This window comes from Oryza glaberrima, chromosome 3 (assembly GCF_000147395.1).
Source record: "Oryza glaberrima chromosome 3, OglaRS2, whole genome shotgun sequence".
Lineage (NCBI taxonomy): Eukaryota > Viridiplantae > Streptophyta > Magnoliopsida > Poales > Poaceae > Oryza > Oryza glaberrima.
In genome coordinates this window covers 26,089,667-26,105,441 of record NC_068328.1, presented here as the reverse complement: position 1 = coordinate 26,105,441, position 15,775 = coordinate 26,089,667, and the positions used below count along the sequence as shown (strand labels likewise).

The 15,775-nt window shown below is 44.2% G+C and overlaps 2 protein-coding genes across 2 annotated transcripts; one reads left to right on the top strand and one right to left on the bottom strand.

Annotated features, from left to right (window-relative positions):
* Window positions 1–1,078: 1,078 nt before the first annotated feature.
* On the top strand, window positions 1,079–6,760 carry LOC127767757 (homeobox protein knotted-1-like 4). The gene is made up of 5 exons (XM_052293194.1): window positions 1,079–1,538; window positions 1,701–1,820; window positions 2,001–2,112; window positions 5,609–5,877; window positions 5,957–6,760. Exons 1-5 carry the CDS (start codon window positions 1,287–1,289, stop codon window positions 6,215–6,217), a joined length of 1,014 nt encoding a protein of 337 aa, XP_052149154.1. The 5' UTR covers window positions 1,079–1,286; the 3' UTR covers window positions 6,218–6,760.
* Window positions 6,761–8,873: 2,113 nt separating this feature from the next.
* On the bottom strand, window positions 8,874–11,866 carry LOC127765844 (endo-1,4-beta-xylanase 1-like). Its single transcript, XM_052290804.1, has 3 exons — window positions 11,235–11,866; window positions 10,971–11,151; window positions 8,874–10,849 (listed from the first exon to the last, which is right to left on the bottom strand). Exons 1-3 carry the CDS (start codon window positions 11,618–11,620, stop codon window positions 9,146–9,148), a joined length of 2,271 nt encoding a protein of 756 aa, XP_052146764.1. The 5' UTR covers window positions 11,621–11,866; the 3' UTR covers window positions 8,874–9,145.
* Between the last annotated feature and the right edge of the window lie 3,909 nt (window positions 11,867–15,775).

Here is a 15,775-nt window from a genome sequence, read left to right as displayed (position 1 = left end):
TAAAATAAAATTGTGTTCATAAAAACATAAAAAATTGTTATATGCTAATTAAACAATTGTATTTATTTTATATAATCGCATACAAAATACAAATTAATATATGGAAACGTAAGCAACAGTAATAGAAAAATAGATGTAATTATGTAAACATAAGCTAGAGTTACATATCATATATAATTCTATTTTAGTAGTAGCTAGCTCCGCAGAGTACTGCAAGGAAAAATCTGCATGTTTAATTTAATTAATAGTAGAAACTACAACAAAAATTGTGCTCCCTCTATTCCCAGAGCTGCACAATCCTAACACTTAAATTTTATCTCACAAAGATTGTAATTATAGAGTACTATTTATTTCTCAAATCACTCATCATTGAAATTTCTTTTATCTTGCACCCTAAACTAGGGCTGTCAAAAAAGCTCGAGACGCACAAGTTGCTCGAGCTCGGCTTGAGCTCCAAACGAGCCGAGCCCGAGCCTCTCCCAAGGCTCGTGAGCTTCTTCGAGCTGAGCTTGAGTTTTCAACGATTCTAGTAATATATGGTTTTTGTTGTTATTTAATAAATTATTATATTAAATATGTTATTTCTATACCTTGTATTGACGTTATATATTTATTTTATTTTTTTTCTTCTTCTATTAATATGATGAACTAGAAATTAACTATTTTTCAAAAAATTATTCTTAAAATATATATTGTTCTATTTAAAAATCAAGCTCGATAGTCGAGCTCGAACCGAGCCCGTCTGAAAGCTCGAATATTTTATAGGCTCGGCTCGTTGACAGCCCTACGCTAAACTACCCCCGCTCTCTACAACTCCTCATTTAACGAGAGACATCCAAGCCATTTTCATTCGTACTAATTTCTCTTTCAAATGCTATAATTTCAAATTTTTTTGTACGACAGAAAGTAATATACTAATATATTAGGGTGGGGATGGATTTCAGTTGTGGGACAGAAGAAATAATATTTTTTTCCCTTCAGGAACAGCAATTCCCTACTCCACAACAACTATTGTTCCCTTCCATTATTGGCCCCCTTTTCTCATCTGCATTACTGGCCGACCACTGTATCTAGATTTTAAGTTCAAACCACACCCTCTCTCTCTATCTCTCTCTCTCTCTCTCCTCTCTCTCCCCTTCTCTCTCACACACACTCCGATCCAGGATTGGAAGACAATCCTATAGACGACTAGATTAGTGCCCCTTCTTCCCCTCCTTGCCCCCTTTAATCCCCCTCACTAGTAGATAATTAGGGATATTGTGATTAGCTTGGAGATAAGTACACCCATGGAGCAGCAGCTTCCTCTTCTTGCACCTGACTCTAAGGCTGCCACGTCGTCCCCCTTGTGCCTCACCTTGGACAACCCAACCTCCACATCCACCTCGCCGGCGGTGCCGTCGTCGGCGCCGCCGCCGGCAGCCGCCTTGGAACCTTCTAGACAATCTTTCCATGAGAGGGAAACGGATGCAATCAAAGCCAAGATCATGTCGCACCCCCTCTACCCGGCTCTCCTCGGAGCCTTCATAGATTGCCAGAAGGTAAACTATATATACTGAATTCCTCACATCCTAAGCACACACATGCATGTGATTAATATAATTCATGGCAATTGTTGCCTCTCTTTCAAATTCTTTTTTCTTCCCATCTTCTTTTTGAATTTATGTGTGTGTGGAACTGGTTTTGATTTTGTGAAACCTAAGGTCGGAGCTCCGCTGGAGGTCGTCGGCCGGCTTTCCGCCCTCGCCGGCGAGCTCGACTCGCGTGCAGAAGACAGGCACCTTCAAGGGCAGTCGTCAGACCCGGAGCTCGACGAGTTTATGGTAATAATAAGAAGATGAAGATCTCTGCATGCTCTCAATTGTCAAATATAGCCAGTTATAGAGTTCTCCCGAACAAAATACTACAAAATTCACCATTAATTAGTACTGTTTAATTTACAACTAACGCCTTATTTCACAAGAAGAAGGGGGGGTTAAATTTGCGCATATATTCGTGAGCAGGAAACCTACATTGATATGCTGGTGAGCTACAGGCAGGAGCTGACAAGACCAATTCAAGAGGCCGACCAGTTCTTCAGAAACATGGAGGCACAGATCGACTCGTTTACACTAGGTGATTATGCTTGCACTTGAACAGTTTTTCTCTTTCTCTTTTCTTTTCTTTTCTTTTCTTTTCCTTTTTCTTTTCAGAGATGTGCAGTTTCTGAAAAGGATATATCCTGTTGCTGAGCAGGCATCCTAGTACATGTTTATTTGTTTGTTTCAGAAAACGAACACGCTATATATAGTGCTGCCTATGTAGCGTGCCGTGTGACCTGTTATCTGCGCACATATTTTGAAGTGGTTTTCAAAGCAAAAAAGGAACAAAATGCTTGTTTTGAAACCGTGATTCAGGTGGGCTATGAAATAATAAAGTGAACAGTTATGCGCCATTTATGATGTTTAAAACGATCTTATCCCTTGATAAATTCAGAGCGATGTAGAATGGTTAATTAATGTGAAGACATATAAGCCACTCAGGCATATGCATCTTTTTGTCATAGAACTGCTTAGCAAATTATGCTAGCTAGGGCATTTTGTTTGGACATTTGGAACGAAGAGAGTTCAGAGAATCATATCCCAGAGCAACCATTTCCTATAAGTAATATAAATAGTCTTTTCTCCAATGAATCGATGTCGCATGAAATTATTGAGCATATATACATAGTCCCCCTTTTGCAAGCCAATTAATTAAGAGATCTCCGAAGAGAAACGCACGTTCTAATTTTCTTGAACCGCTTGCATGCATGAATGCCTAGACGTACGGCTCCTCTCTAGAACTCCCGCCACAAATATAACCCCTTTTGCTCCAAAAAAAGGAGTCTGAATTCTGAAATGATCGCATCCCCTTTTAATTAATTTACTTGCTGCTTTCTCTGGCTCGCATGTGGATCAGTGCCCAGGAAATGGGTCCAACCGATGCTGCAGTCATGCACAGTATCACCCTGACGATTCTTGCAACAACTCCAGCTATTTCTCTCTGAATTAGCAGCAGCATACCTGCAGTGTATCTGCAGCTGGGTTGGGAGCCCCATCTGATAAAGAAAAAGAAGTCCTAGGAACACATCTGCAGAGAAAGAGAGAGAAAAGTAAATTAATTAAGGACGACACATCCATCACGAGTTCACTGCCTAGCTCTGGACTCATGTCATGCATGCGTTTCATTAATCTCCAAATTAATGAGTGATCTGTGCATGCGTTTACAAATTAATATACATGGATATGATGCATGCATATATGCATAGCCGGCCATATGTACATTGGTCATCAGCGCACACACACACACAGACACACAGACACACACAATATATGATAAGTATATGCAGCCATGAGAGATAGTATTCAGAGATAGATCGACGTACGAGCTAGCACTGTGCACGTTGCCGGGCAGTGCAGTGCAGGCCGGCGTGGCTGATATCTGTCTCTGCACTGATCATGGCATGTGAATCCCTGATTGAGATGTTCGCTGCCCGTGCTGTCTCGTGTTGTCTGGCCGGCTCCGACCGTTCATTAGCCTAGCTTTGCGTGTGATTACTATTGGATCGCATTTGATAAGCCTGTTGCATATTACAGGCTGGTGTGGGGAGCCACACTGACTCAGCTCTCTTTGGATTGTTTATATATGTACTAGTGTTCAGTACTCCTAATAGGGTGGTAATGACATGCAAGTTATAGGCTTATTTATATATATATATATATATATATATATATATATATATATATATATATATATATATATATATATATATATATATATATATATATATATATATCAGCTAGCTAGTTTGAGTATTAGTATGTACTAGCAGTAATTGGATGGTAATGGCATGCAGTTCTGCTATATATATATTGCTTATAGACTTATTTGGCATTCAGAAAAGGATTTTAATTTATGGGGAAAATGCCGTAAACAGAAATGAAGTTGCTATAAAGCTAGTTAATGCTTGTATTTGCATGTACAGTGATCATGCGCATGCATATTTTTCAAGATCAGTTAAATTAAACCTTACAGTACTCCTCTGAGCAGCTAGCTAGGGCTTCCCAAAATCAACATTACACCCTAGCTGATGATCATTCTCGAAAAGATTAACATATACCGTGGAGACCATACCTCCAAAATATTGCACACATCTAGCTAGCAGTTTTTATGTTTTGTCAAAAAAAAAAAAGCTTGCTAATGTGGCATTGCAAATAATTTGACAATGCTAATTAATGTACAAGCTAGTAATGCATATATGCGACAAAGAAAGATGCATGTAGAAGCACAGGTAATGTATATTACAGATCAAAGTTCAGATACTATATCTGACATATTAATTACGTTGTTAGGGCATATACTTATGTGTAGTGAAAACAGTATTCACTTGAAAACATATGAAAAACCAATTATTTTAAGCACAAAATCCATAACGCTGTAAACTTGAGTACATAATTAATCTATAGCATACACTAACTTAAAATTCAAGTCTACACTTAAAACTAGTTATAGGAGAAGAGAAAAGAAATTTATGTGATTAGTACATTTGTCATTTTTATGATCCTTTTAAGTTATATTATGTTAGTAAATTCCCCTTAGGGCTTGTTTGGTTAATCCCCATGAGGAAGGGATTAGAGAGAATTTATTCCACATTTACTGTGGCATGGAATTTTTCCCCCTCAATCCCCTCCAAACCGAACAAGGTCTTATTGTTTCCGTAAACACTGGTAGAATTTGAGCTCTAAGTTTGCAATAAAGGATGGTTGCTAAATTAAGAACTAATTTCAATAAAGGATGGTTTCCATTAAAAATTTATTTCATGTTCATATATTTTGTGTTCATTTTATATAGTTAGACATGCATCTAGGGGGTCACCATATATACCAATTGCATGTCCATTAAATGATATACTAGAAATTCTATGTTGAAAACAAACTTCAAGTATGATTTGATGTGCTTAATTATTTATCCACCCATGCTTGCCCTCATCGCAAGAAGGAGATTTTTTATCCCACAAGAGTATGTCCCTTCTTTTTTGTGCTATAAAAAAAAGTTGAGAATATAGATCAATATGTAATATTTTACTTCACAAATATAAACGTTTGAATTTGACTAATACAAGCTGAGGAAAAACAAATTGAATGTGAATAGTTCTTATGCAGTTATGTTCTAGCTAGAGTTCAGTTTTTTTTTTTTTTGCAACTTGTACTCCGTCTATTTTATATTATAAGTTGTTTTCATATATTTTTTCAAACCTTTTTAAGTTTCACTAAATTTATAGAAAAAAAATAGCCACATCTAAAACACCAAATTAGTTTCGTTAAATCTAGCATTGAATATATATTGGTAATATATTTGTTTTGTGTTAGAAATGCTATTATATTTTCTATAAACTTGGTCAGACTTAAATAAGTTTAACTAGAAAAAAGTCAAAATTACTTATAATATAAAATAGAAGGAGTATATATGTCGAATTCAAACTTACATGTTTTTACATTATCAATATTTTTATACCTAATTAAATAACCAGCAAGAAACGCGACCGATATACATCAAAAAGATTTCCCCCTGATCGCAAAAACATTACGTGCAGATGACAACGGCTCAGAAGGTGGCAATTCCTCCGAAGACGAGCAAGAGGCCGGCGGCGGCGACATGGCGTCGGCCGGCTTGCCGGAGATCACCAGCCCCTGCGCGGAGGACAAGGAGCTGAAGAGCCACCTCCTGAACAAGTACAGTGGCTACCTGAGCAGCCTATGGAGGGAGCTCTCCAAGAAGAAGAAGAAAGGCAAGCTGCCCCGGGACGCTCGCCAGAAGCTCCTCCACTGGTGGCAGCTTCACTACCGATGGCCCTACCCATCGGTACGACGATCTTGCTTAATTTTGATCTGTGTAAGAAGAAGAAGATGGCTGATCGATTGCAGTTGCTGTGGCGGTGCAGGAGCTGGAGAAGGCGGCGCTGGCGGAGTCGACGGGGCTGGACGCGAAGCAGATCAACAACTGGTTCATCAACCAGCGGAAGCGCCACTGGAAGCCGACGCCGCTGGCCATGGAGTACAGGTCGTTGCAGCCCGCAGGCGCCGCCAGCTACGGCGGCGCTAGCGCCGGCGCTTCCACGAGCGGCGGCGGCTCCGCCGTCGTCCGCGGCATGGAAGGGCAGCACTTCACCGGAGGGGGCGCCTACCCCCGCGGTGGCCCGTGATCGATCGATGGCCCGCATTCATGTTTCATTGATCAGTACATGGTGTGGGTTTGGTGTGCTCATAATGTAGTATAACGATTTGGTCACATACATATATACTCCCTCCGATCCCGGAAAAAACCAACCTAGAAGAGTGAACGAGATATTTCCTAATACAACAAATATAAATAGTTGTCCAGATTTGTTGTATGCCTCGTCCACTCCTAGGTTGGTTTTTTTGGGACAGAGAGAGTATGCTGCATATATATACACATATATAAATAGATGCATCTAGCTAATGCCAGAGTTTAATTAGTTATAAGGGATGGTGTAACAATGGAAATGTTTCACTTGCTAACGCACATATATATGATTCAGTCATATATATATATTATCCACTATACATGGTAATGGTATACGTATAAATTATACAGATTTTTTGTGCCGTTGTAATTGATACACTTAATTTCAAACAGTTTATGTGTGTTATAATCCATTAATGTTATGTCAGAGCAGAGACTTGTGATGGTGTTTTATCTGTTTTTGTTTGTTCATGTGTAGGGTATCTGCGAATATTGGTTATGTTCTTCAGAGAAAAGACTGCTATTGTAGTGGGGTGCCAATGCAACAGCGCCAAAAGTCTGACCTTTATCGGCGAAGTTGTCTCCGATGATATTATGACCTGTTTGGATCCAGTGACTAAATTTTAGTCCCTTTCACATCGGATGTTTGACACTAATTAGAAGTAATAAACGCAGACTAATGACAAAACTCATTCCATAACCCTGGACTAATTCGCGAGACGAATCTATTGAGCCTATTAATCCATGATTAGCCTATGTGATGCTACAGTAAATCTGTGCTAATTATAGATAAATTAGGCTTAAAAATTTTGTCTCGTGAATTAGCTCTCATTTCTGTAATTAGTTTTATTATTAGTCTACGTTTAATACTTTTAATGTCCAAACATCCGATATGACAGGGACTAAGATTTAGTCCCTGGATCCAAACAGCAACTATGCTAGAACCGATTATTTCGGCAACCTCAAGGTGTGTAAGGAAAAAGTTTATTCATGCATATATACGCAATGAAAATGTTTATTCTAAAACCCCAAAGTTCCATGAAGCTTTAAAAATCAACCACATGAACTTCATATTTTTTTTAAGAAACACACAACAAACACAGGTGGTCAATGGGTGTACACATGAAGTAGGATTTTATATGATGCCGCAAGAAATTATAGATAGAGGACAGTAAGGCCCCATTTGAAACTAAGGATTTTTGGATCAAGGAATTTTTTTAGATTCAAATCCTATAGAAATTTTCTATTTAGCCCTTTAAATAAAGGGTTGAAGCTTTTCCAAATCATATATAAGAAATTCCTAATGAATGGTTCAATGCATAAAGATTTTGGAGAGAAGTTAAATAGAACTCTAACATCTTGAACAATTTTCTCTAAGTTTATCTTTCTCATTCGATTCCTGCCTTCTTCGTGCAGTCTATTCAAACGATTATGCTTGTTTTTTTCTTTATTTTGCAATCATCTATTTTACAATTGCATTATTCATGTCAAAATTATTTGTTTCTTCATATTCATTCATTCCCCCAATTATGTATTTCAAATAAGCCCTAAGATGGTGTCTTTGTATCATTGTATGGGCATAGCTCAAACACAAACTAGAAAGCTAAACATTACATATTGGGGTCTTGGGGATGGAATTATCAACACGTTTTTTAAGAAATATATATGACCAAAGAAGTAAGAGGAGATTAGAAGGATAGGGTAATATTTACTGTTGGTCCATTCATAGGCATTATACATTGACACATTAATTGTGGGGAGCGTATCCTATGCACACAGGCCCTCGCGTGTACACACCGTGTACACCAACTAAAAATTATCACAAAAAATTCTAAGAAAATTCATACATGTACTTTCAATAGTATTACATCTACGTGCAAAGTCGCATCTTCAAATTCATTCTACATATAGAATAACAAAAAAGATAAAATTCTGACAAAATTGCAACCTTAAAACTGTCAGATTTTTTGTTTTTTTTGTTACGGCTAAAATATAATGAATTTGACGTTAAGATTTTAACCCTGGGTGTAATACAATTGAAAGCATGTGTATGATTTTTTTCTAGATTTTTTGGTGACATTTTTTAGTTGGTGTGCACGTGTGTACACGTGAGGGCCTGTGTGCATAGGATATGCTGCCTTAATTGTGATCCATATAAGTTATGTTTATGTGCCATAAATGAAGATGGATAACTTTATATAAAATTCACCATGGGGACTGCCCTAACTAGGCATTATTCAATTCCAAACCATCAAAACCACAAACTATTACACTTGTAAACGTTTATATGGCTGTTTTAATTAGCTGACATGGCGATCTAGGAAAGAGGCTACAATTTTTTTTTTGACTTAAAATTAATAAATAGCTTCAGAATTTGTTGTAAAACCATCCCTTGCTTTCTCAAGTTATTGTAACCTTTTTTTTTGTGTGAACTAACTATACAAAAACTTGACAATAGAAAACACTTTCGAAATAAAAGCATGAATTTACAAGAACAAAATTATTTTGCTTCAAATTAATTTTATGTAGGTTTTAAGTACTCCCGTATGCAAGTGCAAATTTTTTTTTTTTTGAAGCCAAAAGAAGAATTTACAATTATATCTTCAGCAATAACACACAGCAATACACACCACACAATTTTATATGTATATGTAGATATTCACGCTTGCATAAATAGTTGCATATTCTTCGCGACAATTGTGATATATATCCCATATTTTTGTGAGCGTATATATCATGATCAAGTTAATGATAAAAAAAATGAATTTGACTAGCCCATTATTTAGTTAATTGTTCTAGTAGCACGGCGTTCTGGGCTTAATTAATTAATTATGTAGAATAATAAACTTCATTTTTCTTCTTATTATCACACGGTGATGTTGAGCACGAGCGGCGCGTCATCCTTGTCGACGGTGAACTCCTGGGAGATCTTGGCGCCGGCGGGCGTGACGACGTCGACGTGGTACGCGCCGTGGTGCCCCCGGAACCTGAACTCGCCGTTGCCGTCGGCGCGGCCGTGCGCGCGGGTGAGCCACTCCCGCTTGAGCTGCAGCAGGCGGCGGCCGGCCTCGTTCACCTCCCCCTCGGCGTCGACGAGATGGGCGTCGTCGCGGCTCATGGAGAGCTCCCAGAACCCCCAGAGCACGACGCCGTCCACCGCCGGGTGCGCGTACGCCTCCCGGAGCATCGCCTCCAGGTCGTCGGCGCGGACGTGCTCGTTCGCCGAGGACACGTCCAGCTCCGTGAACCACAGCGGCAGGCCCAGCACGGCGAGCCGGTCGAGCGCCGCGCGCACGACGGCGCCGACGGGCGCGGTCACGTGGCCCTGCAGCCCGACGCCGCCCACCGCCGCGCCCTGCTCCTGCAGCCCGGTCACCTGCGCGATGTACGCCTCGGGCGTCGCGCGGACGTCGACGCACGCGCCCTCGACGTTGTAGTCGTTGACGAACAGCAGCGCGTCCGGGTCCAGCTCGCTCGCCGCCCGGAACATGGCGGCGCGCGCGCCGGCGCCGAGCTTGTCCTGGTAGAAGGACCCGTGCAGCATCTCGTTGTTGACGTCGTAGTGCCGGAACTTGCCCTTGTACCGGGTGAGGAGGCCGTTGATGCGGCTGGCCACGGCGGCGGAGAGCTCGTCGGCGGGCAGCGCCTTCACCCACTGCTGCACCGCGCTGTCCACCTCCCAGAAGATGCAGTGGCCGCGCACGCACATGCCGTGGTCGGCGCAGAGCTTGAGGAGGTCGTCGGCGTCGGCGTAGTTGAGCTGCCCCTTCTCCGGCTCCGTCCAGTACCACTTGAGCTCGTTCCCGAACACCGCCCAGTTGAAGTGCTTGGTGAAGAAGTCCACGTAGTCCTCGTTGTCCATGTTGGTCCGCATGATGCACGCGCCCAGCGGGAAGCTGTTCGACACCTGCCGCACCCGCACCTCCACGCCGTCGGCGGCGGCGGCGCCGCCCGCCGCCGCCGTCACCTTCACCACCACGTCGCGCTTGCGCACCTTGTCGGTGAGCTTGCGGAGGTGCTTGGCGCGGGCCTTGCGGTCGACGGGGAACACGCGGAGGCCGGCGACCATGAGGTCGACGCCGGGGTCGGGGCCCTGGATGTAGAGCATCACGCGCGACGGCGGCGTGGACGACGACTCGACGCGGAACGACCCGCCGATCTCGTACCACCGCTCGTCCAGCGCCATGACCTGCCCGCCGTTGAGCCACTGGCTGTCGACGGCGACGGCGACGTTGATGTTCTGCGGCTTGCCGGCCGCCTGCTGCCCGCCGACGCGCACCCACGCCGACACCTGGTACGTCGCGTACGGCGTCACCCTGTCGGTGATGACCTGCGCGGGGCCCATCCACGTCTGCGCCCGGTTCGTGACGTGGATGTGCTTCCCGTTGAGCGGCTCGCCGCCGTCGCCGTCGTCGCCGTCGAGCGGCGACAGCGACTGCCGCGCCATGGGCGGGAGCACGCGCGGCGCGCCGCCGTGGACGGAGAGCGCGCACGAGCCGAGCCCGAACCACCCGTTCACGCCGTCGTCCAGGTCGCTGTTCTGCAGGATGTTCGCGCCATATTCCAGGTTCTGCAAAAAAGAATTTTAAAAAAAAAAACACGATGACGTACGGGTGCTTTAAGATTCGTGCTCCATCAGTGATGAAGCAGAGTTGGCCGGCGGCGAGGTGAGGTGACTGTCAGTCTGTCACCTTGAAGTCCGGCGCCGGCGCCGGCGTGGCCTTCTGGGCGTGCTTGACCACAAGGCTGTCGAGCAGCAGGTCGACGCCGGCAGGTGGGCCCTCGATGTAGATCGCCGCCTTGGCCACCGTGCCGTTCAGCAGGAACTTCCCCTGCAGCTGCATCCACTCCTTGTCCGACACCGCCGGCGACCTGCACCGCCGCCACCGATCCATCAGAAGAACCGGCGATCGAGGAGAGGATCGATTCGAGAGATGTGTGTGCGTGTGTCGTACTTGGCGACGCTGATGTATTGCTGCCGGCCGTCGGTGTTCTGCACGGCGACGGTGGCCCGGACCTCGCACGGCGACGGCGTCGCGGCGGCGCCGGAGAGGCGCACCGTGGCGGCGACCTCGTACAGCAGCTTCCGCTGCAGCCGCGACGTGACGTCCTGCTGCACGCCGTTCCACGTGTCCGTCCTCCCCGTCGCCGCCACGAAGTACTTGCCGCTGACGGGGAGCACCTTGCCGTCGTCGAGCGAGTCGTGCAGCTCGATCTTGCACCCGCTCCCGGACCAGTTGTCCAGCCCGCTGTCGAACTCCGGGTTCAGGATGATGTTGTCGTCGCCGGCGCCGGCGCCGCCATCGCCGACCACCCGCCCCGCGTCGCCGCCGATCGCCATTGCACACAACAAAACTAGCTCGTCGATCACAACCAACTCGTCACTGCTCGTGATCAGTCAACTAATCAACCACGCTTGAGCTGGCTAATTACCAGATTACTGTGATCTGATCGCCATTGCCAAGAACTGGTGACCTATATATAATAACGACGGCCCAAACTCACAAACTCAAATTCTCAAACCCCAGGAAAGTGAGAGGCCAACGAATTACCAAAAGAACAAGAAATGTGCCTGGGATTGCAAGCTACACAAGATCATCAAATTCCCCCCACACACACCACACCGGTCTAAATTTCACCTTGACGATCACTTGATCTCCCCATTTATCCATCGATCGATCTCGCCCCGATCCGGGCCGGTTAATCCATCCATCCATCCATGCAGGGATGTGATATGCCTTGTACAGGATGGTTGCTTCAGCTTAGGACTTGACCCAGACACGCATGGTGCATTACAACCCCGGCCGGCCGTTAGCTTGTGCATGAACGATCCATCTATAGGATCCATCACCGATTAGCCTTGCACCGCACTATACGGCTGCAAAGGACTCTCGATCGATCGAGGAGTGTGGATTCGCAGTGCAGACGTTGGAGTGAAGGCAAGGACGAAGAATTAATCCCTCTGATATACACTTTTGTCACTTTCCATAAGCACGAAGAAGGGGATATTAGCTAGATTGCGTCCGAGCAAATGGGGATTAAGAGCGGGGAGATTACGGCATATGGCAGTGTCAGTGCGTGTGCTTTGCATGCGCGGACTGATCAAGTTGCATCCTAGTATGAATGACTACTGGATTTGGGCGTTTGGCCGTTGGTCGGTGTCACCGAAAAGAGTGAGAAATGGATGACGGTCCTGGAGTCCTGGTAGGTTGCTGAACCGGGCAGGTTTTTATATGTAGCTTGTGAGGGGAAAGTCATTTCATCCCTCTAGGGGATATCCCTCGTTTCGTGCATATTACCTAAATAGTCATAAAAAAATATAAAAAAAATTGGCAATATAGATTAATATGAAATATATCACTCCACAAATATGCAAGTTTAAATTCAACTTCTACAAGTTGTAACAAAAATAACAAATATAGTTGCGAATGTGCGATAACTATTTTCAGTTTAATTTGTTATTTTTGTTGCAACTTGTAGAAGTTAAATTTGGTCTTGCATGTTTGTGGAGTGATATATTTCGTATTAATCTATGTTGTCATTTTTTTTCAAATTTTTTGATAACTATTTAGATGACATGCAAACAACGAAGGGATGTTCGCTCAAGGGATAAAAATCCACATCCAGCTTGTGAGTAGTGTACAGTTTTTTGAGAATGGAAGTGTCTGTTATATGTGTGAACAGTGGTATAACATGGCTGAATATTCTATACTAGCTGATTCATACCTGTGTTCTACATGGGGTACCTTAAAAGGAACTGCAGGGGAGATGCAATTTGATTTTGAAATGAAGTTCATGTTTCAAAAGAAAATGAATCAGTAACTTCTTACAGTGGTTTCAGTTTTGACATACATCGATGGAATAAAATTTGCAATACCAATATTAAAGAACATATTTTTAATATATATATATTTTATATATATATAAAATATATATATTATATATATATATATATAATTTTCTGAAGTTACTAGTATGAGACATTCTAGTATAGAAATCTGAATACATATCATAGTACTACAAATTTGGATATATCATAGTATTACGAAATTAGATAGTAGATATTTATTTATTTTATGATGTAGGGAGTACTTTGTAAGGACTTGTATTACTTTTGTTGTCGTCTCCGATTAGGAATAAGTTCACTTCGACTCCCTTAAAAGTGACCCGAATCTAATCCGTGAACCTCATCCACAAAACCGTATAGGACAACTCCCTGAACTATTAAAACCGGTGTAAATTGACTCCCTCAGCGGTTTTGAAGGGCGGTTTCGCTAGCGTGGCGGTATTGACCTGGTCGTCCTTTCACGTGGCGCTAACATGGCATTCAAATTTAAAAATACTAGATGATATCCCGCGCGTGGCGGTGCCCGGGTGGGCCTCGGTTCAATCTTTTGCTGCGGGCATGATAGAGAAATTTTAAAAATGCAATATGGGTATAGCATTTGCAACAGAAAAGGAAAAAAAACTATTACCATATAATTGACTCGTAAAAACTTTATATATATAGTGGTCTGATGAAGATGGCGAGTTCATAAAAGTTGCATGTTGTAGGCTTGAGACGACGGTTATGCAACTCTTTGCCAATTATGGATGGAGATTCACAAATAGGCTTCAATAAATGTGTTCTCTTAATCTTAGTTTGGTTTTTTCTTTAATCCTTTGTGGATGATGTTGTTGTTCGGTTAATTAAACTTCACTCATTTAGAGTGCTAGTTTGTAAAAATTGGCTGTAGCTCTTTGAGCAAAGACCGGGATGTTATATTCTATTATTAAAAAAGTACTTTTCCACGTTTAGGACTCTAAAGGCCCAGTTCCACCTCTGTTGATGGCTGTTGGTGTTTCCCTCCCATTCCTTGCACAAGGTTGATGAATGGAGATGTCTAGAACTGAAATAAGGGCATCAGGGCTGAGCTAGGCCGAACATATATGCAGATAGCCAAGGACAAAGCGGTGGCGTAGTCGAGAGAAAAGCAGGAGATGGCGCTCTCATGAATTGCGAGAGAGCGCGCAACAGTGGATGCAACAATTTTATGGTTCATCTCTGTAGGCAAAATTTGCTACAGAACATTGATCAAAGTTTATGTGAGACATCCAAAGAACGTGTATCTTCTCGTGGACACTATAAAAATATGGTAATTAGCTGCTGGACACTTGAGGCATTATTTTATTATTTCCGATAAAAACAGAGAGAGACATTGGTTAAAGATAAGTTTGCCCATGGGCCCATTTATCAATCTCACATATCATCTCTTTCTCTCCATAATCTCTCTCTTCCTCGTCCCCTTCGGCCGGGAGCGAGGCATCCACTGGTGGAGAAACCATCTTTACTCCCGGTTGGGAACCCCTCTTTAGTCCCGGTTTTCCAACCGGGAGTAAGGATCCGGGACTAAAGATGTACATAACCGGGACTAAAGATACATCTTTAGTCCCGGTTGGTACCACCAACCGGGATTAAAGAGAGAGGATCTTTAGTCCCGGCTGATGTTACTAACCGGGACTAAAGAGACAATAGCGGCAGTACCAGATGTTCCCCTTTTCTTTTTCTTTTTCCCTTTTTATTTTCTCCCGAATCAAGTAGGCAAATCCCCAAATCAAAATAACATCCCAAATTCACATCACCAAACCCACATCACAAATCATAAAGTTACTTATACACACAAATCAAATACATCACAATATCCTAAGAAATTACTCAAATACATCACAAATCCAAACAATGAATCACAAATTTGTAACTTTTCAGTCAAATACATCTCAGTGAATCATCACAAATTTTAAAAAAAAAAACCAATGCTGCTGCTGCCGCCGCTCGCCACAACCGCTGAGCGCGGCCCCGCCGGCCGCCAGCCGCCGGGCGCGGACCCGCCGGCCGCGGCCCCTCCGCCCGCCGGCCGCCGGGCGCGGACCCGCCGGCCGCCGCCGCCCGCCGCCCGCCGCGGCCCTGCCGGCCTCCGCTGGGTGCTGCCTTGCCGCCCGCCCCGGCTGCCGCCGCCCGCCGCCGCGCGCGACGCCGCGGCCCCGCCGCCCACCGCCGGCTGCGGCCCTGCCTGCCTCCGCCGGGCGCCGCCCCGCCGCCCGCCACGGCCGCCGCCTCTCGCCACCACGCACGGCGCCGCCAGCCGCCGCCCGCCGGGCGGCCGGATGGGAAGGGGAGGAGGGGGGAGGAGGAAGGGGAGAAGGGGAGAAGAGGAGGAAGGGGAGGAGTTGGAGGAGAGGGGATGAGGAAGAGAGTTAGATCTGAGGAGAGGGGATAAGTGTGGAGGAGAGGATAAGGGATAGGGATTATATACTACGTGTTTAATTTTAGTCTCGGTTGGTAGTACCAACCGTGACTAAAGTGGTGATCTTTAGTCCCAGTTATTGACACCAACCGGGACTAAAGATCCTCGGCCCCCTGACATACATCTGACAAGGGATAAACCGAGACTAAAGATCATCTTTAGTCCCGGTTGGTAACACCAACCGGGACTAAAGATCAAAATTTTTATAACCG